Consider the following 27,238-nt stretch of genomic DNA (forward strand, 5'->3'; position numbering starts at 1 on the left):
TTTTGTTACTTTTATCCAATCAGGTTCTCTTTAGTGATGATTTCAGAAAGTCGTTTGGAAAACTGACATTTGCTCGATTAAAGAAGGTGGTTTTAAATCTTTTACTGAAACTTTCCGGTGGTTGGCGTCCTAAAAACACAAGTGTAGACATGTGTTGCGAAAAATCTTCACAAATTTTGAAAAAGTTTAAGGTTGAAGGTTTGTACATTATCTGTTCAGTTGACATAATCAAAGAAGTCAAATACACCCAAGTTTTAAAGGTTTGGGATATATTACCCTTGGAGGAAATTCCTAAACTCACAAAACGACTTGAGAGCATATTTTCCGCTTATACAGATGATTATATTAATCGTTGCACAGCAAAATGTTTGGAAGGGTAATGCTAATATGATGTCTACTAATTACTAAATAGCGGTTATACATGCTAATTTTCAATTTTTTCGTGTTCAGGAATTTTGAAGTTCCTAGGAGTTGGTCGGCTTCACAAGAATTAATCAGATTTAATTCTTTAGCCAACTGTGAAGGTGATAGTGAAGCGGGTGCGAGTGCTGGTGATGGAAGAATTTATGTTGAAAACTCCAAAGTGAGTGAAAGCTTACTGCTGATGAAGTTCTACTCGTTGTCACGTGGGGTGGTGACCCATTTGCTTTCTGGTAAAGAACTTGACTTACCAATGCAAGTAACCGATGAGCAAATGGATATAATTCTTTTTGACAAAAGTTCTTTCATAATTGGGCGATCGGGAACCGGTAAAACCACAATTTTGACTATGAAGTTGTTCCAAAATGATCAAAATTTTCGCATTGCTTCTGAAGGGATTAATGAAGCAGAAAACAGTCGAGTTAGGGATGGTGAAGTTGCTAATGACTCGGAAAGTAGAAAACCGAGTGTTCTTCGTCAGCTTTTTGTGACAGTCAGCCCAAAGTTGTGTTATGCTGTAAAGCAGCATGTTTCTCAACTTACAAGGTGAATAAATACCTGTCTGTTAATTTATTATTATTATTATTTTGCATTGGTAGTTTTCTGACATCAAGAATTGATGTATATGACAGTATTTCGAGTCATGGAAGTTCACCAGCTGAGATTAATCTTGAGGATGCAGATTCTACATTGGAATTTAGTGATTTCCCGAACAAATTTGTTGACATTCCCGTGAAGAAGTATCCTCTAGTGTTGACTTTCCAGAAGTTTCTACTGATGTTGGATGGCACACTGGGGAGTTCATTTTTTGAAAGATTTATCGAGGCAAGAGAGAGTCCTCAATCTAACTTTATAAGTTTAGGATCTGTTGCATTGCAAAAATTCATAAGACAGAAGGAGGTTACGTTCGATAGGTTTTGTTCATTTTACTGGCCTCACTTTAATCTAAATCATAAAAAGAAACTTGACCCTTCTCGAGTATTTACAGAAATAATTTCTCATATAAAAGGGGGCCTGCAAGCAGGAGAATGCAGTGATGGTAAACTAAGTTTAGAGGGATACTCTTTATTGGCTGAAACACGTGGTTCCAAAGTAACCAAAAAGAAAAGAGAGAACGTCTACTCTCTTTTTCAAGCCTATGAAACTATGAAAACGGAACGTGGGGAATTTGATTTGGGCGATCTAGTCATTGACCTTCATCATCGGTTAAAAAATTCAAGGTACGAAGGTGATCAGATGGATTTTGTTTACATTGATGAAGTTCAAGATCTTAGCATGAGGCAAATCTCTCTTTTTAAATATATTTGCCAAAATGTTGACGAGGGTTTTATTTTTGCTGGTGATACTGCACAAACCATTGCAAGAGGCATTGACTTTAGGTTTCAAGATATTAGATCTTTGTTTTATACCGAGTTTTTAAGCTCCCGACGAGCTGGGAAACAAGAGAAAGGCATTGTATCTGAAATCTTTCAATTGAAACAAAACTTCCGAACTCACGCGGGCGTTCTTGATTTGGCTCAAAGTGTCATTGACATTTTGTACTGTTACTTTCGTCACTCGATTGATATTTTGGAGCCTGAGACTAGTCTGATTTCTGGGGAAGCACCAGTTTTGCTAGAGTCTGGTAATGATGAAAACGCGATAGTGACAATCTTTGGTGGCAGTGGGAGTGGTGCAGAAATTGTTGGTTTTGGTGCTGAACAAGTGATTTTGGTACGGGATGATGAAGCAAAAACCGAGATATGTGATTATATTGGAAAACAGGCTCTTGTTCTCACTGTTGTGGAGTGTAAAGGCCTTGAGTTTCAGGTCAGTTTCTTATTCTTTCTTTCACTAACCGATCATTTTTTTTGTAACTTTACTTTACTTTTATTTTTAATGTTTGTGTTGCATGATTTATAGGATGTGTTACTCTATAACTTTTTTGGGACGTCTCCTCTGAAAGATCAGTGGAGGGTAATATATGAATACATGAAGGAGCGTGACTGGCTCGATGAGAAACTTGCTCAGTCATTCCCTAGTTTCAGTGAGTCAAGACATAGTGTCTTATGTTCTGAATTGAAACAGTTATATGTGGCAATCACCCGCACACGACAAAGGCTATGGATATGTGAAAATAAAGAGGAACTCTCCAAGCCAATGTTTGAATACTGGAAAAGAAGGGGACTCGTTCAGATTAGAAAGCTGGATGATTCAGTTGCGCAGGCAATGCGAGTTGCAAGCAGCCCTCAAGAATGGAGGGAGCGTGGCAAAAAGGTAATATTTTTTAAATGTATTACTGTTGTAGTTATTTTATGATATTTTATTTTTATTACATTTTTAACATGCTTTTGTGATTCTCGTATGGTTTTCAGCTTTATTATGAGAATAATTTTGTGATGGCAACCATGTGTTTTGAAAGAGCTGGTGATATAAAGTGGGAGACTTTAGCCAAGGCTTCTGGTCTCAGAGCATCTGCTGATCAAATGCGGGGTACAAATCATGAAGCTTTTACAGGTTATGCTAGACAAGCGGCGGAAATGTTTGAATCTATTGGGAAACTTGAGCTTGCTGCATCTTGTTTTTGTGATTTGGAGGAGTATGAAACAGCAGGTAACGTCTATTTTAACCATAAATGCCTGTCTAAAGATTTACTCAACAATTGCGTGACTAGTGCTCACATTTGCATTCTCTCTGGTGTCTTATTAAACACGTTGAACTGGTTATTCAAAGATATAGTTATTTTTTCCGGTGTGATAACTGTGTGTTTTTGTTCATAATCAACCAACCTGACTCGTCTATCTTGACACATTTATTTTGATCTCTTGTTTTTTGTGCAGGAAAAATGCAGCTTAAGTGTGGAAAGATGAACGCAGCAGCTGAATGTTTCACTCTAGCAGGGTGCTATATTGATGCAGCCAAAGCCTATGCAAAAGGAGAGGAGTTCTCCAAGTGTTTATCAGTTTGCAGAAAAGGGAAACTTTTCGATAAAGGATTGCAGTTCATAGAACACTGGAAAGAGTTATCTACTGTTCAAAGCAAAGAGTTAGAACTGATTGAACAAGAGTTTCTGGAGAGCTGTGCCCTCGATTTCCATGAGCATAAAGATCTTAAATCCATGATGAAGTTTGTTCGTGCTTTCTGTTCTATGGAGTCCAAGCGCGTGTTCTTAAAGTCATTAGGCTGCCTTGACGACCTTTTGGTTTTGGAAGAAGAGTCTGGCAATTTTCTTGATGCTGCTGAGCTGGCAAGGTCTTGGGGTGATGTTTTGAAAGAAGCTGATCTTTTGGACAAGGCTGGTTGTTTTAAAGATGCAGCGGTTCTGTTGCTTTGGTATGTGTTTTTTAGCTCGTTATGGGGAAACAACAACAAAGGCTGGCCATTGAAGCAGTTTGCTCAGAAGGAAGAGCTTTGTGACAAAGCAAAATCGCTTGCAAAAATGTTATCAGACGATTTCTATGAATTTGTTTGTAGTGAGCTTAAAGTAGTCTCTGATCAGCATGGCAGCTTGCGCGAGCTCAAAAAAGATTTTCATGTTTCCCAGATAAACAAGAGTTTAAGGGGAGAAAACTTTATTATTAGAAAAATCTTGGATTCTCATACTCGTTTGAATTATTCGAAGTATGACTGGGAGGATGAATTACCGGTTGATGTTAATAAGCACTGTGAGAACAAGATTTGGCAGAACCAAGTGTCTGTTAGAACACTTGTTTTTTACTGGAATGCATGGAAGGAAAGTGTTCTGGATATATTTGAGTGTCTTGAAAGCTTCCACAAAGAAGAACATGAACACGAGGGTTGTGTTGACTTTCTTTTAAATTATTTTGGGGTGAGGAAGCAGTTTCTAAAAGGCAATATCGTTTACATGTTAGTCAACGAGCAGGCTGATTGGATAAGAAATGCGGGTCAAAAGGGTCTTCAAAGGGACGGGAAGCTTCTTACTATGAATGTAAAAGATTTGGTGTTTTCTATAAGGTCTTATTGGCAATGTGAATTAGTTTCTGTGGGTATTAAAGTGCTTGAAGTTCTTGAAGGTCTTTATAAGTCAGTCAACGGTTCTGCATTTCATCAAAGCACATCCCTTCTTCATATGTTTGAGGTTTCCAAGTTTCTCATAGACTGCAAGTACGTTAACGCCAAAGATACAAGGAAGCTGGAAAGGTACCTAGGGATTTCTTCAAATTATTTTGATCTCGTGTTTCCATTAGACTGGAGAAGATCGGTCTCTGGTGATTTAATTTCGTTAAGGGACACCAATCTGTCTCATAACTTGCTTGAGGAGATTATTCATCAAAATGTTAACATGAAGGGTGGTGTCATCACCTATCGGACAATCGGGAGGGTGATGATGATATGTCTAGGTTCTAGAAAACCTGCAGCACTTTACGAGCATATAACTACACGGATTCAATGGAATCCCGCATGGAAGCAATGTTTTGAGATATTCATGAATGGTGGCTTTAAAGAGGTTTATATTTCTCAAGCACTACTTAGTGCTTTGGAAGATACGTTTAGAGCCAATTGGAGAACTGCCGGTTACATGTCACCTCACAGTTTTGTTTATCTCTTGGAAAGTCTTTATTTCATGACGTCTTTCTATTCTAGAATCTTTTACACCACAAAGTCTTCTTTTGTTGGATGGTTCACAGACGTCCACTCTACCACAACCTACTTGGCATCCCAACAGATAGTTTCAAACGCAACAAACTTTATCGTTGGACTGATTCAACAGATTCTCTACAATAAAAGTGATACTAAATCATGGATTCAAAGTTCTGGTATTACTTTCTCTAATTACCATCGATTGTTATCTTTGAAGCTGGTTATGATGCTGGCTTTAATCTGTCTGCAAGTATCAGACTGTTCTCAAGTACTACTTGATTTGCTGTTGGGAAATAATAATGTTGCTTATTTGCTTCCGAGGGAGTTCATGACTTGTCTTCTAAGTAGGAGAAAGGGCCGTTACTTGAACTTGCATCCAGAAGTGGTTGCAGAGGCGTTTACGAGCATAAATGATTCTCTCCTAATCGTGTGCACGGGCAATGCCAATCCAAGAATCCATGCTCCTTGTGCTCTGTTTGTGGACCTTAGGAAATCCAAAGAAGAGATAATGCGCGTATTATTTCCAAGAAAAGTTGTACCTTCAAACGATGATGAAACTGTGGTGATTCCTGAGGCACCATCTTCAAATGCATCACCGGATGACAATCTGAATGTGAATCCTGTGAAACTGCAATTTAATTGGAAAGTTCTTGAAGATATATCTAAAGCTGTAAATGAGAAGCGGGATGTGACACTAAACACCTTACCTGCTGCGCCTATGATAAAGGTAATATTGTATCATTGTGGTTGTATTGAATAATTATGTTAGTTTACTTTTATCATCATTGGTGTATGTTTAATGTTTTGGTTTCAGAAAGAATTGGATAAGAATATAAACATATTAGCTACTGCTCTTGCGGACAAACGATTCTGTACTGGAAAAGATGAACGTGTTGTACATGAAGCGATGGATGCAAAAACTAATCTAGAGATGCTTTCTTCTGCATTTGGCACACGGTTAGACTTGTGAACTATGAAGCAGTTTTTATTGTTGATTGATGTGTTTACATACATAATAACAAGATTTTCTTGGGTTTATTTTGATCTTTCAGTCAAACAATTTTGGAACGTTCAGATTTTCTGAAGATGGTGCGAAGGTTGGTGGAAGAACTGCAGAATGTTAGGCCAACAATAGATGGCTTCTTGAGCGATACTGTCACGGGTCAGGAGTCAAAGATTGAGCAAAAGGTGGTGTCGGAGACAACTGAGGTTGGTCAAACGAGTGAGGAGAAGGATAATGTCAAGGGAACCGGCGCAGTGATAGAAAATCAAACCGGTGGCGGTAACACTCAGGATGCAAAAAGCAATAAAGGGAAGAATAATGTCAAGGGAACCGGCACGGTGGTAGAAAATCAAACCGGTGGTGGTAACACTCAGGATGCTAAAGGCAAGAAAGCGAAGAAAAAGAAGAGCAAAAAGAACAAAGGTAAAAAGTAATGATTATGGAAGATCATGTCTTTTGAGTTTGAGAATCTAAAGTGTGTATATACTGAGAACATATTTAAGGTCATGTTTGCTTTGGGTTATGTAGAGTGGTCTCATGTTTTTGGCTGTGGAAATGTGCCTAGTGTTATTTTCATATTCGGGGCAGTTCGGTTTCAAGCTGGTTGGTTTTACACATAACTATCGATATCACAGTATTCAAATTCTGACATCTGATAATGATTCGGTTAGTTCGGTTTCTAGGGACCAACAATTACGTTCTTTCTTTCGTTTACTTTTAATTCATTTAAATCACTTTTAAAGTTTTATCGAGGGTGGTGTTTGTGTGTTGATCAAATAATGTATATCTAAAAGATTGTTCACATCTAGCTCATCGGCGACGGCGAAATTTTGTTTAATTGACAAATTTCATTATAATACAAAAAATGCTCTCTTTAAATTCGCGCTTCTATATATAGTAATTTTTATCTTTACAAATTTCATCCTTCTATAATTACACCATTGATGGTCCCTAGAAACAGTTGGACCACATGTACTTGCACTACTATTTTGATTAAAAGGTTAGGCACTCTTGTCAAGTTCAATGTCGCTCTTACGTGTAGTGCGGTAGATTAAAAGCTGTGTTGAATAAAAGTTGTGTTGAATGCGATTTTAATGATGGTGCCTCGTTATAATTGATTAAAAGTTATGTTGAATAGATTAAAAGTTGTGTTGAATAAAAGTTGTATTGAATGCGATTTTAATGATGGTGCCTCGGTATGAATTCCGATACACCATAATGTCTCTAACCTAGAAAATCATAGAATCATAGATACTTAAAAAAACTTCAATAGCCAATTAAAAATCTTAATTTAAATTCATGATAAGTTCTAATCAAGGCTTCGTGTATGGAAAAACAAATATCACGTCGCAAAGTCAATTTATGTTGAAATGAAGTATTTTAATTTATAATTGTGTGCATAACAAAAAATAAAAAATTCAATCAAGGCTCGGATCACCTGGACCACTACACCTTCTCAGGCTTGGTTGAGGGGCTTGATCCAAGGCCATGCCATCGCTTACGTGTCGGGTTTTGATTGGATCACTTGGGGCTCAACCAAGCCCCATTACCTTTAGCCTAAGTATATATGAAATGACAATCCTTTTGAATATCTAAATTTGTGTAGAAATTAAAACTTGATTAATAAGTTTTATGTGTATAATGTTTTCCTAGTTTTTGAAATAACAAATTAAAGTTGTTTGATGTCTTTAAAAATATTTCTTACTTTTAAAGCGACAGGATTAACGGTTTATATATTGATGACATGATTGTTTAAATATCTATATATAAAACAATTACGTTCTTTCTTTCGTTTACTTTTAATCCATTTAAATCAATTTTAAAGTTTTATCAAGGGTGGTGTTTGTGTATTGATCAAATAATGTATATCTACAAGATTGTTCAATCCAGTTCATCAGCGACGGCGAAATTTTGTTTATTTGACAAATTACATTATAATACAAAAAATGCTCTCTTTAAATTCGCGCTTCTATATATAGTAATTTTTATCTTTACAAATTTCATCATTCTACAATTACACCATTGATGGTACCTAGAAACAGTTGGACCACATGTACTTGCACTACTATTTTGATTAAAAGGTTAGGCACTCTTGTCATGTTCAATGTCACTCTTGCGTGTAGTGCGGTAGATTAAAAGCTGTGTTGAATAAAAGTTGTGTTGAATGCGATTTTAATGATGGTGCCTCGGTATAATTGATTAAAAGTTGTGTTGAATAGATTAAAAGTTGTGTTGAATAAAAGTTGTATTGAATGCGATTTTAATGATGGTGCCTCGGTATGAATTCCGATACACCATAATGTCTCTAACCTAGAAAATCATAGAATCATAGATACTTAAAAAACTACAATAGCCAATTAAAAACCATAATTTAAATTCATGATAAGTTCTAATCAAGGTTTCGTGTACGGAAAAAACATATATCACGTCGCAAGGTCAATTTATGTTGTATTGAAGTATTTTAATTTATAATTGTGTGCATAACAAAAAATAAAAAATTCGATCAAGCCGAGGGTCACCTGAACCACTACACCCTCTGAGGCTTGGTTGAGGAGCTTGATCCAGGGCCATGTCATCACCTACGTGTCGGGTTTTGATTGGATCACTTAAGGCTCAACCAAGCCCCATTACCCTTAGCCTAAGTATATATGAAATGACAATCCTTATGAATATCTAAATTTGTGTAGAAATTAAAACTTGATTAATAAGTTTTAATGTTTAATTGACAAATTTCATTATAGTACAAAAAATGCTCTCTTTAAATTCGCGCTTCTATATATAGTAATTTTTATCTTTACAAATTTCATTATTCTACAATTACACCATTAATGGTACCTAGAAACAGTTGGACCACATGTACTTGCACTACTATTTTGATTAAAAGGTTAGGCACTCTTGTCATGTTCAATGTCACTCTTGCGTGTAGTGCGGTAGATTAAAAGCTGTGTTGAATAAAAGTTGTGTTGAATGCGATTTTAATGATGGTGCCTCGGTATAATTGATTAAAAGTTGTGTTGAATAGATTAAAAGTTGTGTTGAATAAAAGTTGTATTGAATGCGATTTTAATGATGGTGCCTCGGTATGAATTCCGATACACCATAATGTCTCTAACCTAGAAAATCATAGAATCATAGATACTTAAAAAACTACAATAGCCAATTAAAAACCATAATTTAAATTCATGATAAGTTCTAATCAAGGTTTCGTGTACGGAAAAAACATATATCACGTCGCAACGTCAATTTATGTTGTATTGAAGTATTTTAATTTATAATTGTGTGCATAACAAAAAATAAAAAATTCGATCAAGCCGAGGGTCACCTGAACCACTACACCCTCTGAGGCTTGGTTGAGGAGCTTGATCCAGGGCCATGTCATCACCTACGTGTCGGGTTTTGATTGGATCACTTAAGGCTCAACCAAGCCCCATTACCCTTAGCCTAAGTATATATGAAATGACAATCCTTATGAATATCTAAATTTGTGTAGAAATTAAAACTTGATTAATAAGTTTTAATGTTTAATTGACAAATTTCATTATAATACAAAAAATGCTCTCTTTAAATTCGCGCTTCTATATATAGTAATTTTTATCTTTACAAATTTCATCATTCTACAATTACACCATTAATGGTACCTAGAAACAGTTGGACCACATGTACTTGCACTACTATTTTGATTAAAAGGTTAGGCACTCTTGTCATGTTCAATGTCACTCTTGCGTGTAGTGCGGTAGATTAAAAGCTGTGTTGAATAAAAGTTGTGTTGAATGCGATTTTAATGATGGTGCCTCGGTATAATTGATTAAAAGTTGTGTTGAATAGATTAAAAGTTGTGTTGAATAAAAGTTGTATTGAATGCGATTTTAATGATGGTGCCTCGGTATGAATTCCGATACACCATAATGTCTCTAACCTAGAAAATCATAGAATCATAGATACTTAAAAAACTTCAATAGCCAATTAAAAACCATAATTTAAATTCATGATAAGTTCTAATCAAGGTTTCGTGTACGGAAAAAACATATATCACGTCGCAACGTCAATTTATGTTGTATTGAAGTATTTTAATTTATAATTGTGTGCATAACAAAAAATAAAAAATTCGATCAAGCCGAGGGTCACCTGAACCACTACACCCTCTGAGGCTTGGTTGAGGAGCTTGATCCAGGGCCAAGTCATCACCTACGTGTCGGGTTTTGATTGGATCACTTAAGGCTCAACCAAGCCCCATTACCCTTAGCCTAAGTATATATGAAATGACAATCCTTATGAATATCTAAATTTGTGTAGAAATTAAAACTTGTATAATGTTTTCCAAGTTTTCAAAATAACAAATTAAAGTTGTTCGATGTCTTTAAAAATATTTCTAACTTTTAACGCGATAGGATTAAGGGTTTATATGATTGATGACTTGACTGTTTAAATATCTATATATAAAACAATTACGTTCTTTCTTTGGTTTACTTTTAATCCATTTAAATCACTTTTAAAGTTTTATCGAGGGTGGTGTTTGTGTATTGATCAAATAATGTATATCTAAAAGATTGTTCATATCCAGCTCATCAGCGACGGCGAAATTTTGTTTAATTGACAAATTTCATTATAATACAAAAAATGCTCTCTTTAAATCCGCGCTTCTATATATAGTAATTTTTATCTTTACAAATTTCATCCTTCTATAATTACACCATTGATGGTCCCTATAAACATTTGGACCACATGTACTTGCACTACTATTTTGATTAAAAGGGTAGGCACTCTTGTCAAGTTCAATGTCACTCTTACGTGTAGAGTAGTAGATTAAAAGCTGTGTTGAATAAAAGTTGTGTTCAGTGCGATTTTAATGATGGTGCCTCGGTATAATTGATTAAAGTTGTGTTGAATAAAAGTTGTGTTGAATGAGATTTTAATGATGGTGCCTCGGTATGAATTCCGATACATCATAATGTCTCTAACCTAGAAAATCATAGATACTTAAAAAACTTCAATAGCCAATTAAAAATCTTAATTTAAATTCATGATAAGTTCTAATCAAGGTTTCGTGACGGAAAAAACAAATATCACGTCGCAACGTCAATTTATGTTGTAATGAAGTATTTAATTTATAATTGTGTGCATAAAAAAATAAAAAATTCAATCAAGTCCTAGATCACCTGGACCACTACACCCTCTGAGGCTTGGTTGAGGTGCTTGATCCAGAGCAATGCCATCGCCTACGTGTCAGGTTTTGATTGATCACTTGGGCTCAACCAAGCCCCATTACCCTTAGCCTAAGTATATATGAAATGACAATCCTTATGAATATCTAACTTTGTGTAGAAATTAAAACCTGATTAATAAGTTTTATGTGTATAATGTTTTACAAGTTTTCGTAATGATGTGCGAAAATATATATATAAATAAAACACAAGTCGCAACTAAGCTTTAAAAACCAAACAATCTATCCTAGTTCACACAAACGGCAAGTGTACCGGTAGCGTACAGCACAGATGAGGAAAGTCCGGATATCGAACTCGAAGACACGTGAAAACGTTTATAATTACTAAACTCTAACCAAGACTCACCAAAATATTTAATTGATTTATTTTAGAATTTATTTAACTACTTAACTTAACTGAATGAAAACTTTTGACAAAACTTTGAAAACTTTGGTTTAAATTCAATGAATAAAGACGTCTACCTAGGAATGAATCATGTTGATAGAAATAACAAGACAACGGATTGAAAATATTCACGACACCGGTTATAAAAGATGACACAACTAAAACTTGTTTAAGAAAGTCAAATTACCTCTCAGTCTCTCTAACAAACTCCAACTTATTTTAATTGATTTTAAAGAATAAACCGGAAAAACAATTATTAACGTGTTCAAATGACGACTCTCCTCTCGGTCTCATCGAACACACTATCCTAATGGAGACAAATACTATGCCACCAAGGATAGATGAACAATTTAACTTAACCCAAATTAAACCAACTAATTGCACATAAACACTCAAACTTGACAAGACAAAAACCCGCTCTCGCGCGGTCTTAATTCTAACAAGTAAAAGCAACGAGACAATATTACTTCTTATCACCTCTCGGTCTCAAAGAAGGTGTATTTTAATTGATTTTAGATGATTTATATTACCCACTTATCCCTACGGTTGTACACCCCGCAAATAAACCCTAAACACCAAGTCAAGAGTCTAACAAGCAATCAATTAATCAAAACTAATTCAATTAACTAATGCAAGAGGATTATAAGTAATAAAACATAAAACACAGCCATCACACACAATCTAATTTATGGTTTAGTTAAACTTTACATCAATAATTCAAGTCTTGAACATTAACAATCCATTATACAAGTCTAAACTACTCAACAATCATCTATTCTAGGCAGAACAAGCAAGTTTAACCTAACATTGATTTTGGACAGCCATGCATACTTAAGAAAAACATCACAAACATCAACTTAAACATGATCAAATTCATTGAAGATTCGAACACAATCAATCACAAGTTAAACTATCAATCACTTGCAAAACAATCCAAAATAAAAGACCAATTCAACAAAGTTAGGGTTCTTGAACAATAACCAAAGATTAAAGATGATTACTTAGGGTTTTTGGCTGAGATTAGGAATGTTATTGATGCCTAGCTACTGTACCAAGATCCTCCTTGATGTCCTTGATCTCCAGCCGTCACAGCCGCCAACAGCCTCCTTTTTTTTTCTTTTCCTGCTGCTGTCCGATCGCAACCTTGTGAAGAGGTTAGGGTTTTTTTTAATTTCGGGATTAGGGCTGGCTTAATGGCTGAAAACTCTTTTAATTATCTTCATATAATATTACTTAAGGCTTCTAATGTAACACCCCGACCAAAGGCGGATTATACATCGGGGCGCCACATATTGTTTCATTACTCGTGACACTATTGGGTGTCAATATTTAATAAATACATTCATTCGCGCATGCGCAAGGTAAACACAAGATAACATAAAGCATCATAAATCAATATATTATAAATCAAAATATTCGAACAGCAATAACTTGTCTTGATACATTTTAATCTAGGTCCAAAATAAAGAACTTCCTACGTGTCCTCGAACTCCAAAACAGCTACTGCAAACCTGAACATGTGTTAAAATAAACGTCAAACACTTGCGTGTTGGTGAGAAATCAAGTTTAATACAATACATAGATAACAATAAATCTGCGCGCAACACGTGTATGTCTGGTGTTTAACAAGGGTGCAATCAGATTGTGATCAAGCCTAGATAGATCATAGCTCATAGTTCATAGTTCAATCCGTGCTCCCAATTGAGCACAAAAACGAGAAAACATCTGTGCAAGTGTAAACAAAGAAAACCGTAAACGATAGGTCTCCCGTGTTCATCTAATGGATCCATGAAAACTGCGGAATAGGCCGAACAAAGCGGTTAATGATACACACATACAAATAAACAGCCAAGTAAACGTCCTCAACACATGGGATACTGCGCGACTAAAGCTCATAAACAAGTTTAAGACTCTAAGTTTGTATGAACACATGAACATCCCAAAATATTAAAAGCAAAAAGGGATTAGGTACGAGATTACTCACTTGATAAACGATGCGGTGTAAGATAAAGCAAGAACCAACTTTAAACAAGCACAAGTTAACCTATAAATAAGATTATTGTTTTAATGATTTGTCTTGATTATAAGTTAGCATAAGTAAATTATTATATATAATATATATATTACCGGAAAAGCAGGACAGAACAGGGAGGAAGACGGAGGCAGAGAGGGAGGCGGCAGAGAGAGCAAGGAGAACAGGAGAGATTAAGTGCTTTGTGTGTGTAGTGTTAGGAAAAATAATACTATTATTTATAGAGAAACCCTAGGGAACACAATCCCTAGAAAAAGGGGAAAAAGATCTCAAAAAGCAAAAGATTCCAAAAGCAAAAGATATCAAAAGATACGGCAGCAGGGAAAAAGAGAAAAAGTTGACAGGTTAACAGTGAAAAGGCATGGGCGGTTCAGAAAAAGGTACTGGTCAAGCATGGAAAAAGCAGATCTCAAAAGATAATGTCAGTCACTTTTTCTGCCAACCAATGGGGTTGGTGCGCATGCTGCGCCGAAAGTAACTTTTCAGACATAAAGCAGATTAGGTCAACAGCACAAAAGATAAGACAACACAAAAGCAAACGGCTAGATTAAACAGAAGAAAACTCAAAGGGTTCAGCGCGAGAAGGCTCGAGAGCGAAGGCAGACACAGAAGGTCAAGAGAGCGCGAGCGCGAAGGCAGACGGAACCAACCTTAACGCGTCGCGGAAAGAACTACATTTCTAAGCGCGCCGCGGGAAGAATCACATTTCTTAGCGCGCCGCGGGAGGAACTAAAATTCCTAGCGCGCCGCGGGAAGAACTATAATTCTTCGCGCGTCGAGGGATGAACTACGATTCTTAGCGCGCTGCGAGAAGAACTACAAATCCTTAGCGCGTCGCGGGAAGAACTACCGTTCTTAGCGCGCTGCGAGAAGAATTACAATTCTTAGCGCGCTGCGAGAAGAGTTCGTCTCGCGTAACGCTGAAACAGGTGGTCTTCACGCAAGATTCCTTGTAAGGGGTCTGGCGCGTGGAGCTGCGCAGACAACCTTAGGCGGGAAGGAACAAAGGACAAGCAAAGAGTTAGAAGAAAAAGAGGGAAACAAGGCGTAAGGGCGGGACGGCGACAAGAGGGAAAAGAAGGCGGAAAGAGAGGAGAGGGACGGGACGGCGGAAAGAAAGAGAGAGAAAGAGGCGGGAAGGAAAATATATATTATTATTAAAAGTAAAATATAAGTATAAATATTAAATCATAAAAGAAAGAGATCGGGTCAGAGAAACGGGTACCTGGGTCGGGTCGGATCGGGGCAGATGTTACAGTCTCCCCTACTTTAAGAAATTTCGTCCCGAAATTTATCTCGAAGTAGGTGGCGCAGAGAACAGGTGCGGGTACTTGATCTTCATTTGATCTTCCCTTTCCCATGTAAACTCGGCTCCGCGCTTGGACTCCCAGCGAACTTTCACGATAGGGATACGACTGCGCTTGGTTTGCTTTACCTCGCGATCCATAATCTCAACAGGCTTCTCCACGAAATGCATAGTTTCATCAACTTGAACTTCATCAAGTGGTATGTGAAGGTTCTCGTCGGCTAAACACTTCTTGAGATTGGATACATGGAACGTTGGATGCACATTACTGAGCGCGGGCGGCAGGTCAAGTCTGTAGGCAACTTTTCCTACACGCGCGAGAATCTTGAATGGACCAACATAACGAGGAGCAAGCTTACCTTTCTTCCCAAAGCGGACAACACCCTTCCAGGGCGACACTTTGAGAAGAACAAGATCACCAACTTGAAATTCGAGAGGCTTCCGCCTACGATCTGCGTAACTCTTCTGTCGGCTTCTGGCAGTCAGCAGATGATCACGGATCTTGGCGATTTTATCGGTTGTCTCTTGAACAAGTTCGGGTCATGTGATTTGAGTTTCTCCCACTTCGCTCCAACAAATCGGGGAGCGGCACTTACGACCGTAAAGTGCTTCAAATGGGGCCATACCAATACTGGAATGATAGCTGTTATTATAAGAGAACTCGATCAAAGGCAGGTGCGAATCCCAATTACCTCCAAAATCAAGAACACAAGATCGGAGCATATCCTCAAGAGTTTGAATAGTTCGCTCAGACTGACCGTCAGTCTGAGGATGATATGCCGTACTCATGTCCAAGCGAGTTCCTAGCGCAGATTGGAGAGATTTCCAAAAGCGAGATATAAAACGGCCATCGCGATCGGATATGATGCTCAAAGGAGTACCATGGCGGCAGACAATTTCCTTGACATAAAGCTGCGCGAGTTGCTCAACACGGTAGTTTTCACGAATGGGCAGAAAGTGAGCAGACTTAGTCAAACGATCCACTATTACCCAAATGCTATCATGTTTGCTTGCTGTCAAAGGTAACTTGCTAATAAAGTCCATCGCAACACATTCCCATTTCCACGTAGGAATTTCTGGTTGTTCGAGCAAACCAGATGGGCGTTGGTGTTCAGCTTTCACTTTAGAACAAGTCAGACATCTAGCTACGAACACAGCAATATCCTTTTTCATACCGGGCCACCAATAAGTAATGCGCAAATCCTTGTACATCTTATCAGCGCCAGGATGAATAGAATACCGAGATTTGTGCGCTTCACTCAGGATATCAGCGCGAAGATTCGAATCAAAGGGAATCCAGATGCGATTAAGATAGCAGAGAATTCCACTCAGATTAGGGACAAAGTGCGCTTCCGCGCCACACGCTAACTCGGCGCGAAAGTTACCATTACTGATGGATGCGCGCTGCGCGTCACGAATACGCGATTCAAGGTTGCTTTGAATCGGCGCAAAGTGAAGATGCGTGCGCGGCAAGATACAGTTAAGCTGGCAGGGTTTTCGGCTGAGCGCATCGGCTACCACATTAGCCTTACCAGGATGATACCGGATCTCACAATCGTAATCGCTGATGAGTTCGTTCCATCGGCGTTGCCTCATGTTGAGTTCCTTTTGATCAAAGATATGCTGAAGGCTTTTATGGTCAGTGTAGAGGATGCACTTAGTACCATAAAGGTAGTGTCTCCAGATCTTCAAGGCAAAAACAACTGCACCAAGTTCGAGGTCGTGAGTTGTATAATTCTTTTCATGAACCTTAAGTTGCCTTGATGCGTAAGCGATAACCTTGCCTCGTTGCATAAGAACACAACCGAGACCTTGGTTGGATGCATCGCAATACACGACAAAATCATCATTACCCTCAGGTAGCGCAAGAACAGGAGCTTCACACAACAATCGCTTGAGCGATAGAAAGGCTTCTTCTTGCTTCGAGCCCCAAATATATGGTTTACCTTTGTGCGTTAGAGCTGTTAAAGGCAAAGCGATCTTTGAGAAGTTCGAAATAAATCGCCGGTAGTAACCAGCTAAGCCCAGAAAGGAACGGATCTCAGAAGGAGAGGATGGCGTAATCCAGTTCTTGATTGCTTCAATTTTGGATGGGTCGACATGAATGCCCATCTTGTTAACCACATGACCAAGAAACTGTACTTCATCAGACCAGAATTCACACTTGGAAAGCTTAGCATAGAGCTGCTCGGTTCGAAGCTTCTGCAACACCAACCGGAGATGTTGCTCATGCTCGGCCTTGGTCTTAGAATACACCAGAACATCATCGATAAACACGATCACGAATTTATCCAAGAAAGGCCTACACACCCGATTCATTAGATCCATGAAAACGGCGGGTGCGTTGGTTAAACCGAAGGACATGACCAAGAATTCAAAATGGCCATAACGAGTTCGAAAAGCAGTCTTCGGAACATCTTCATCGCGGATGCGCAACTGGTGATAGCCAGAGCGGAGATCAATCTTGGAGAAACAAGAGGCACCTTGAAGTTGATCAAAGAGGTCGTCAATACGCGGTAAAGGATACCGGTTTTTAATGGTGAGTTTGTTCAACTCGCGGTAATCAATACACATGCGAAACGATCCATCTTTCTTTTTAACGAACAACACCGGAGCACCCCAGGGCGAAGAGCTAGGGCGGATGAATCCTTTAGCAGTCAACTCTTGAAGTTGGCTGGCCAATTCTTGCATCTCAGCGGGTGCAAGACGATAAGGAGATTTAGCTACGGGGGACGCACCAGGGACAAGATCAACACGAAACTCGACTTCACGAGCGGGAGGGATACCAGGAAGATCATCAGGAAAAACTTCAGGGAAATCACGCACAACAGGGATATCGCGAAGCTTCTTCTTTCCTTCATCGGGTTTAACCACATGGGCTAAGAATGCAATACACTTCTTCCGCATGAGTCTTTGGGCTTCGGCGCAAGACATAAGTTTAAGACCGCGGGAGGGTTTCTCGCCGTAGATATGAAGATCACCATTTTCTCGAGGTATGCGAATCATCTTCTTGGCACAAATAACTTCGGCGCGATTCTTCGAGAGCCAGTCCATACCAATGATAACATCAAAGCTTCCAAGAGGCATGGGGATGAGGTCGATCAGAAAATCGTTTTCGTTAAGGTTAAGCGTACAATCCTTAATCACTGAGTTAATTAAAACAGTTTCACCATTAGCCAATTCAACTGAAAAATTTTCTTCTAAATCGTTGCGCGGTCGCGCAAGCTTCTGCTCGAAGGCGCGAGAGATAAAACTTCGATCGGCGCCAGTATCAAAAAGTACAGAAGCATAAAATCCGTTAAGCAAAAATGTACCATTAACTACGTCATTATTCGCTTGCGCTTGGTGCGTGGTTATATTAAAGGCTCGTCCACGCATCACTTGGTTTGAAATCTGGTTCACCGGATTCGCCTGTGTGATTTGCACTTGTAGTCTCGGGCACGCGTTCCGGAAATGACTGGGATCACCGCAGTTAAAGCACGATCTGGGTCGTGGGTTTTTGTAGGTTGGTTGTGGGTTCTGCGGGTAGACTGGTGGTGTTGGCGCAATTGGGTTGGCGAGAGGGACTCTACAGTATTCGGCAGAGTGACCAACGCGGCCACATCGGTTACATTGCCGACACGGGGTTTGGGTTGGGTGGTGAAGTCTACAGGTTGGGCAAAAGGGTTGATTTCCTGTGTACGGTTTCTTAGGTGGCGGGGCAGGGAGTGCGGGATTGGTTAAGGCATAGTTGTGGACTACAGGAGGTGTTGGGTAGGTTGACAGTAGGTTAGGCGCGTAAACTGGAGGTTGGTAGATGGGTTGCTGGACAATGGGCGGGTTGGTAAGCGCGTAAGCTTGTCTGCGCCTACGTTTCGGGTTGTTATGGTGTGAGGGTTGAGGTTTGGTTTCTGTTGGTTCAGGGGCAGTCTTGGTGAGTTTGGTTTTCTCAGTTCCCCGCAGGAACAGGGTTCCTGCTCTGACATGGTTGTCGCTGAGCACAGCGGCCAACTCAATGGCGTCAGAGAGGGTTACTGGGTTTCTGGCCCATACAGAATCTTGAATTTCCATGGGGAGACCCCCAAGGAATTTCTCTATGGCTCGGCGGGAAGGGGTAACAAGGTGAGGGACAAGCAGGCTTAGTTCATGGAAGCGCGTCGCGTACTCGCGCGCTTCGCCACTGTACTGCTTAAGATTCCAAAATTCTTCCTCCAGGCGCTTAACTTCGTTGGGAGGGCAGAATTCTCGCGTCAGAATTTCCTTGAATTCCTCCCATGTCATGCTAGAAGCAGCTTCTGCGCCACGCGCATGAGCTACTCCATTCCACCATGTAAGCGCTCTAGATTCCAGGACACTGGAAGCATATAGGGTTCGTCTGTCTGAGGGGCATTGGGTGTGGAGGAAAGTGTTTTCTATTTTCTCAAGCCACTGGAGCATCACGGTGGCTCCTTCAAGACCTGTGAACTTTGGAGGGTTACCCGCGTTAAAGGACTTAATGTTGTAACCAGAGGTGTTGGTATTGTTTTGGCTCAAAGCTTGGGCTATTGCGGCGGCCATTTCCTGGGAACGTTGCTGCGAGCGTCTGCGCGCGGCTTCTTTCTTCTTGAGATGGCGAGCTGATAGCGGAGGCATTCTATAAAAATTTTAATTTTAGTTAATATCTTGGTTATAGCGCAAAGTATAACCTCGAAAAGCTTGGTTTCACGGAGTCAGTTACTGTCAAAAGTTAAAGTAAAATAAATGACCCTAAATGCAGACTTAATAAAGGTAACGAATTCGAATCAAGAATCGACAATTCATGTATCACCATGACTTTCCGAATTCCCAATTTAAAATATACGAGCAAACGAGTATTGGAGATTGACGATTCATGTATCACCATGACTTTTCAATCTTCAATATAAAATATACAAGAAAATGAGTATTGGAGGTTGACAATTCATGTATCACCATGACTTTTCAAGTCTCCAATCTCAGAACATAATCGTAAATGGAAATTGAAAATCAACTATTCATGTATCACCATGACTTTTTCGGATTTTCAAACCCAACAAACGAATATGTAAGTAAAATCAATAAAAATCGAAATTCAGCAAAAGTCGAAATATCGCGAAATAAATCATAAAATCATATACTGCGCAAGCGCGAGCATATTCATAAATAACGAGTAATTAACAATAAGCGCGCAAACATGAGATTTCTCTCATGCGCGAGAAGGGACTCTTAGGTATTCTAGGCCGTTACGTCTAACCACCTATCCTAAAGTCAACGAGCTCTGATACCAATCTGTAACACCCCGACCAAAGGCGGATTATACATCGGGGCGCCACATATTGTTTCATTACTCGTGACACTATTGGGTGTCAATATTTAATAAATACATTCATTCGCGCACGCGCAAGGTAAACACAAGATAACATAAAGCATCATAAATCAATATATTATAAATCAAAATATTCGAACAGCAATAACTTGTCTTGATACATTTTAATCTAGGTCCAAAATAAAGAACTTCCTACGTGTCCTCGAACTCCAAAACAGCTACTGCAAACCTGAACATGTGTTAAAATAAACGTCAAACACTTGCGTGTTGGTGAGAAATCAAGTTTAATACAATACATAGATAACAATAAATCTGCGCGCAACACGTGTATGTCTGGTGTTTAACAAGGGTGCAATCAGATTGTGATCAAGCCTAGATAGATCATAGCTCATAGTTCATAGTTCAATCCGTGCTCCCAATTGAGCACAAAAACGAGAAAACATCTGTGCAAGTGTAAACAAAGAAAACCGTAAACGATAGGTCTCCCGTGTTCATCTAATGGATCCATGAAAACTGCGGAATAGGCCGAACAAAGCGGTTAATGATACACACATACAAATAAACAGCCAAGTAAACGTCCTCAACACATGGGATACTGCGCGACTAAAGCTCATAAACAAGTTTAAGACTCTAAGTTTGTATGAACACATGAACATCCCAAAATATTAAAAGCAAAAAGGGATTAGGTACGAGATTACTCACTTGATAAACGATGCGGTGTAAGATAAAGCAAGAACCAACTTTAAACAAGCACAAGTTAACCTATAAATAAGATTATTGTTTTAATGATTTGTCTTGATTATAAGTTAGCATAAGTAAATTATTATATATAATATATATATTACCGGAAAAGCAGGACAGAACAGGGAGGAAGACGGAGGCAGAGAGGGAGGCGGCAGAGAGAGCAAGGAGAACAGGAGAGATTAAGTGCTTTGTGTGTGTAGTGTTAGGAAAAATAATACTATTATTTATAGAGAAACCCTAGGGAACACAATCCCTAGAAAAAGGGGAAAAAGATCTCAAAAAGCAAAAGATTCCAAAAGCAAAAGATATCAAAAGATACGGCAGCAGGGAAAAAGAGAAAAAGTTAACAGGTTAACAGTGAAAAGGCATGGGCGGTTCAGAAAAAGGTACTGGTCAAGCATGGAAAAAGCAGATCTCAAAAGATAATGTCAGTCACTTTTTCTGCCAACCAATGGGGTTGGTGCGCATGCTGCGCCGAAAGTAACTTTTCAGACATAAAGCAGATTAGGTCAACAGCACAAAAGATAAGACAACACAAAAGCAAACGGCTAGATTAAACAGAAGAAAACTCAAAGGGTTCAGCGCGAGAAGGCTCGAGAGCGAAGGCAGACACAGAAGGTCAAGAGAGCGCGAGCGCGAAGGCAGACGGAACCAACCTTAACGCGTCGCGGAAAGAACTACATTTCTAAGCGCGCCGCGGGAAGAATCACATTTCTTAGCGCGCCGCGGGAGGAACTAAAATTCCTAGCGCGCCGCGGGAAGAACTATAATTCTTCGCGCGTCGAGGGATGAACTACGATTCTTAGCGCGCTGCGAGAAGAACTACAAATCCTTAGCGCGTCGCGGGAAGAACTACCGTTCTTAGCGCGCTGCGAGAAGAATTACAATTCTTAGCGCGCTGCGAGAAGAGTTCGTCTCGCGTAACGCTGAAACAGGTGGTCTTCACGCAGGATTCCTTGTAAGGGGTCTGGCGCGTGGAGCTGCGCAGACAACCTTAGGCGGGAAGGAACAAAGGACAAGCAAAGAGTTAGAAGAAAAAGAGGGAAACAAGGCGTAAGGGCGGGACGGCGACAAGAGGGAAAAGAAGGCGGAAAGAGAGGAGAGGGACGGGACGGCGGAAAGAAAGAGAGAGAAAGAGGCGGGAAGGAAAATATATATTATTATTAAAAGTAAAATATAAGTATAAATATTAAATCATAAAAGAAAGAGATCGGGTCAGAGAAACGGGTACCTGGGTCGGGTCGGATCGGGGCAGATGTTACATCTAACTTGTGGGCTTGGGTTGGGCCTTGAGTTGTAGCTTTAAAACTTGACCAACAAGTCCTCTAGAATCTTCCAAATTGACTCTTTTTCACCATCTTTCATAAACTATCAAATAACATTTAAACTTTGTAAATTATTGCACTTAGCCCACAATACTTTCATAAAATAGACAAATAAACATAAAAACCATAATAAAATCATAAGGAAAGTAAGTGTGTTTCACTACACATCAAACATCCCCACACTTAAGACTTTTTCGTCCGTGAAAAAGATTTGACTGCAGTTGGATCAGAATCGGAAAATCAAAGTTAAATCAAACATATAGGTTATATTTTAAAGCTCAGAAAAACGCAAAAACCGCGATCATCGATATTGTTGTCCACCTAAACCCATGCCTTAATCTTTACCGGGACAAATAAGATTCGACAATAATATTACTTAGTGGTTTACACAATTAAGACCCGCTTATTTTTAGCTTTTACCGGACCAGACCACCCCAACTTGACTTAAACCTCAAAGTTAGCAGAATTAAAACTTTGTTGCGCAATATTTATGAATAGTTAAGACGATCAAGGGTATTGTTTATCCACCTAAGCTTAAGCATCAAAGTCTACCAAGCAGCCATTAGATACGATTAAGGTTCAATTATTTATAGCCAGTGCTCCCCACAACATGACATACCCCCGTTATCAAGCAATACCCCAAATCCATAACCATAGGTGAGTATGCAAAATTTCATCTGTAGGGCTTACATGTAGCGTGTCCCTTGTGGTCCGTTTCTTAATGGTAATGAGACGCGAGCAAGGGGACCCCACATGGCTAACAGCGTGGATGATCAAGTCTGTAGTGTATTTGTACTTTTGTACTTTTATGATCATGTTTATAGACTTATAAGGGTTTGCTCTTTGGCTTTATTTTAAATATCCACAACCCCACTTAGGAATTGTGAATACCCAGCTAAATAGATTGCATACAGACCCATGGTCTCCGGACCCGAAGCATCCCATCAATACAGGATTTAAGGTTATAAAACCATACGCCAATGAGGTGTAAAACACTAAACTAGCATTTTAAGACTTATATCACAGGCTACACGGCATACTCTAACGTTAAACCTACCCAAGCATCATATGATAACGTATTCAAATTTTTAAAACTCATGATATTTCCACTTTTTCATACCAAAATTTGAGGCTTGAGTATGGCCCGACCTTTCATTGCTTATTTTCCACGGACAAAACGCTTTACCCACAAAAGATTTCCGTTTAACTGTTTTATCAAATTTGTCCTTTCATTTTCAAGGCTGAGCCTACCGACACATCCTAAGTTAAGTGCGTTTTCTTTTATTTATCTCATATTATTAGTAGTTTGAAAAACCGATTTCCGATAAATATCATCATCTCCCACTTTAATGCAACAGAAGCTAAAAACAAGGGACATTTTTTTTTTAACATCAACTTGAACAACGTACGAAAACGAAAAACAAGTGAAAAATTTTTATTTTTAAAATTTTTTCTATTTTTTTTTTAATTTTTTTATTATTATTATTATATATTTTTTTCTACAACTAAGTAAAATAAATTCCCATCCCCACACTTAGAACGAAATCGTCCTCGATGAGAACAAGGAAAAGAAATAAAATAAAAATAAAATGTAAAGCATAAAATTAAAACTTTAAAGAACAGAAATTAAAATAGAGAACGGGTTACTCCCCTGGTTTATATGCAAATTCTTCATCAGTTGTGTATGATTCGAACGAACGACCGTATAGCATTTCATTCGCAGCCGCAACCTCGGGTGAACCAGTTCCAAAACGCCATCAGAGCTACCATGCACATAATAATACCTGTAACAACTCAAACTCGCTCGCATGTAGCGGCGTACGAAACAGAAAACAAAAACATAAGAAGTAAACATATTTTTATGTTTTTGAATTTTTTAATTTTTTGGTTTTTTATTAAATATTTAATTTTTTTTTTGTATTTATGTTTTTATAAATATAAATAAAAATAAAACAAATAAAAACAGATAATAAAAAGAATCATAATACAAACTCTACAACTCGGGCTGTCTCCCGAATGATGCATCCATCACGACTATTCCTCGGTGAATGAGTCAAGGTAGAACACCTCGACTGTCTGATCAGTTATCGGCTCTCCTATGTAGTGCTTCAATCTATGGTCGTTCACCTTAAACCTCCCGCTTCGATCTTGTATCTCAATCGTGCCATACGGGAAAACCTCAGTGACCGTGAACGGTCCCGACCATCGGGATTTCAACTTTCCCGGGAATAACCTCAACCGTGAGTTATACAGTAAAACCTTATCCCCACACTTGAACTGCTTATTACCCTTCAATTTCCTGTCATGCAGTTCCTTCGTATGCTCCTTATATCGAAATGATTGTGCATATGCGTGATCCCGGAGCTCCTCTAATTCATGTAATTGATGGAAACGATTACCCTCTGCAGCGGGTAAATCAAGATTAACCCTTTGAAGGGCCCATGAAGCGCGGTGCTCCAATTCAACAGGAAGATGACAGGCCTTCCATAAATCATCCGAAATGGTGTGGAACCAGTCGGAGTCTTGTAGGCTGTACGGAAGGCCCACAGAGCGTCATCTAATTTGTTGGACCAATCCAGACGATTTGAACCAACCGTTTTCTCGAGAATACGTTTGATTCCCCGATTACTCACTTCCACTTGCCCACTAGTCTGTGGGTGGTAGGCGGTCGCAAGCCGATGGGTGACCCCATAACGCTTCAACGCCTTATCCATCTGCGAGTTGCAAAAGTGAGTACCTCGATCACTGATCAAGGCTTTCGGGATTCCAAAACGAGCAAATAGACTTTTTAGAAAATGGACTACCACTCGGGCATCATTGGTGGGTAGAGCTTTGGCCTCAACCCACTTAGACACGTAATCGACGGCCACGAGTATGTATTTGTTTCCACGCGAAGATGGAAACGGTCCCATGAAATCAATAACCCAAATATCAAAAACCTCACAAACTTGAATGGCATTCTGGGGCATTTCGTTTCGTGAAAAATGTTGCCGACACGCTGGCAACGATCGCAACTCTTAACGAACAGATGAGCATCCTTAAAGATAGACGACCAGGAGAAAACCACTTTCACCTGCCCTTACGGAACGTTTGCTTACAAACGTATGCCGTTTGCCAAAAACTTGATGTGCGAAAATATATATATAAATAAAACACAAGTCGCAACTAAGCTTTAAAAACCAAACAATCTATCCTAGTTCACACAAACGGCAAGTGTACTGGTCGCGTACAGCACAGATGAGGAAAGTCCGGATATCGAACTCGAAGACACGTGAAAACGTTTATAATTACTAAACTCTAACCAAGACTCACCAAAATATTTAATTGATTTATTTTAAAATTTATTTAACTACTTAACTTAACTGAATGAAAACTTTTGACAAAACTTTGAAAACTTTGGTTTAAATTCAATGAATAAAGACGTCTACCTAGGAATGAATCATGTAGATAGAAATAACAAGACAACGGATTGAAAATATTCACGACACCGGTTATAAAAGATGACACAACTAAAACTTGTTTAAGAAAGTCAAATTACCTCTCAGTCTCTCTAACAAACTCCAACTTATTTTAATTGATTTTAAAGAATAAACCGGAAAAACAATTATTAACGTGTTCAAATGACGACTCTCCTCTTGGTCTCATCGACACACTATCCTAATGGAGACAAATACTATGCCACCAAGGATAGAGGAACAATTTAACTTAACCCAAATTAAACCAACTAATTGCACATAAACACTCAAACTTGACAAGACAAAAACCCGCTCTCGCGCGGTCTTAATTCTAACAAGTAAAAGCAACGAGACAATATTACTTCTTATCACCTCTCGGTCTCAAATAAGGTGTATTTTAACTGATTTTAGATGATTTATATTACCCACTTATCCCTACGGTTGTACACCCCGCAAATAAACCCTAAACACCAAGTCAAGAGTCTAACAAGCAATCAATTAATCAAAACTAATTCAATTAACTAATGCAAGAGGATTATAAGTAATAAAACATAAAACACAGCCATCACACACAATCTAATTTATGGTTTAGTTAAACTTTACATCAATAATTCAAGTCTTGAACATTAACAATCCATTATACAAGTCTAAACTACTCAACAATCATCTATTCTAGGCAGAACAAGCAAGTTTAGCCTAACATTGATTTTGGACAGCCATGCATACTTAAGAAAAACATCACAAACATCAACTTAAACATGATCAAATTCATTCAAGATTCAAACACAATCAATCACAAGTCAAACTATCAATCACTTGCAAAACAATCCAAAATAAAAGACCAATTCAACAAAGTTAGGGTTCTTGAACAATAACCAAAGATTAAAGATGATTACTTAGGGTTTTTGGCTGAGATTAGGAATGTTATTGATGCCTAGCTACTGTACCAAGATCCTCCTTGATGTCCTCCTTGATCTCCAGCCGTCACAGCCGCCAACAGCCTCCTTTTTTTCTTTTTTTTTTCTTTTCCTGCTGCTATCCGATCGCAACCTTGTGAAGAGGTTAGGGTTTTTTTTTTTAATTTCGGGATTAGGGCTGGCTTAATGGCTGAAAACTCTTTTAATTATCTTCATATAATATTACTTAAGGCTTCTAACTTGTGGGCTTGGGTTGGGCCTTGAGTTGTAGCTTTAAAACTTGACCAACAAGTCCTCTAGAATCTTCCAAATTGACTCTTTTTTCACCATCTTTCATAAACTATCAAATAACATTTAAACTTTGTAAATTATTGCACTTAGCCCCCAATACTTTCATAAAATAGACAAATAAACATAAAAACCATAATAAAATCATAAGGAAAGTAAGTGTGTTTCACTACACATCACGTAACAAATTAAAGTTGTTTGATGTCTTTAAAAATATTTTTAACATTTAAAGCGATAGGATTAAGGGTTTATATGATTG

General features: G+C 38.7%; 1 protein-coding gene across 1 annotated transcript; it reads left to right on the plus strand.

Annotated features, from left to right (window-relative positions):
- Positions 1 to 6: 6 nt before the first annotated feature.
- Positions 7 to 6,557, plus strand: LOC143574421 (uncharacterized). The gene is made up of 8 exons (XM_077059047.1): positions 7 to 376; positions 451 to 966; positions 1,053 to 2,229; positions 2,323 to 2,676; positions 2,775 to 3,012; positions 3,240 to 5,728; positions 5,816 to 5,958; positions 6,054 to 6,557. Exons 1-8 carry the CDS (start codon positions 150 to 152, stop codon positions 6,436 to 6,438), a joined length of 5,529 nt encoding a protein of 1,842 aa, XP_076915162.1. The 5' UTR covers positions 7 to 149; the 3' UTR covers positions 6,439 to 6,557.
- The last annotated feature ends 20,681 nt before the right edge of the window (positions 6,558 to 27,238 follow it).

Source organism: Bidens hawaiensis, unplaced genomic scaffold (assembly GCF_021521415.1).
Source record: "Bidens hawaiensis isolate Kalapana, Puna unplaced genomic scaffold, B.hawaiensis_p1.1 tig00026908_1, whole genome shotgun sequence".
NCBI lineage: Eukaryota > Viridiplantae > Streptophyta > Magnoliopsida > Asterales > Asteraceae > Bidens > Bidens hawaiensis.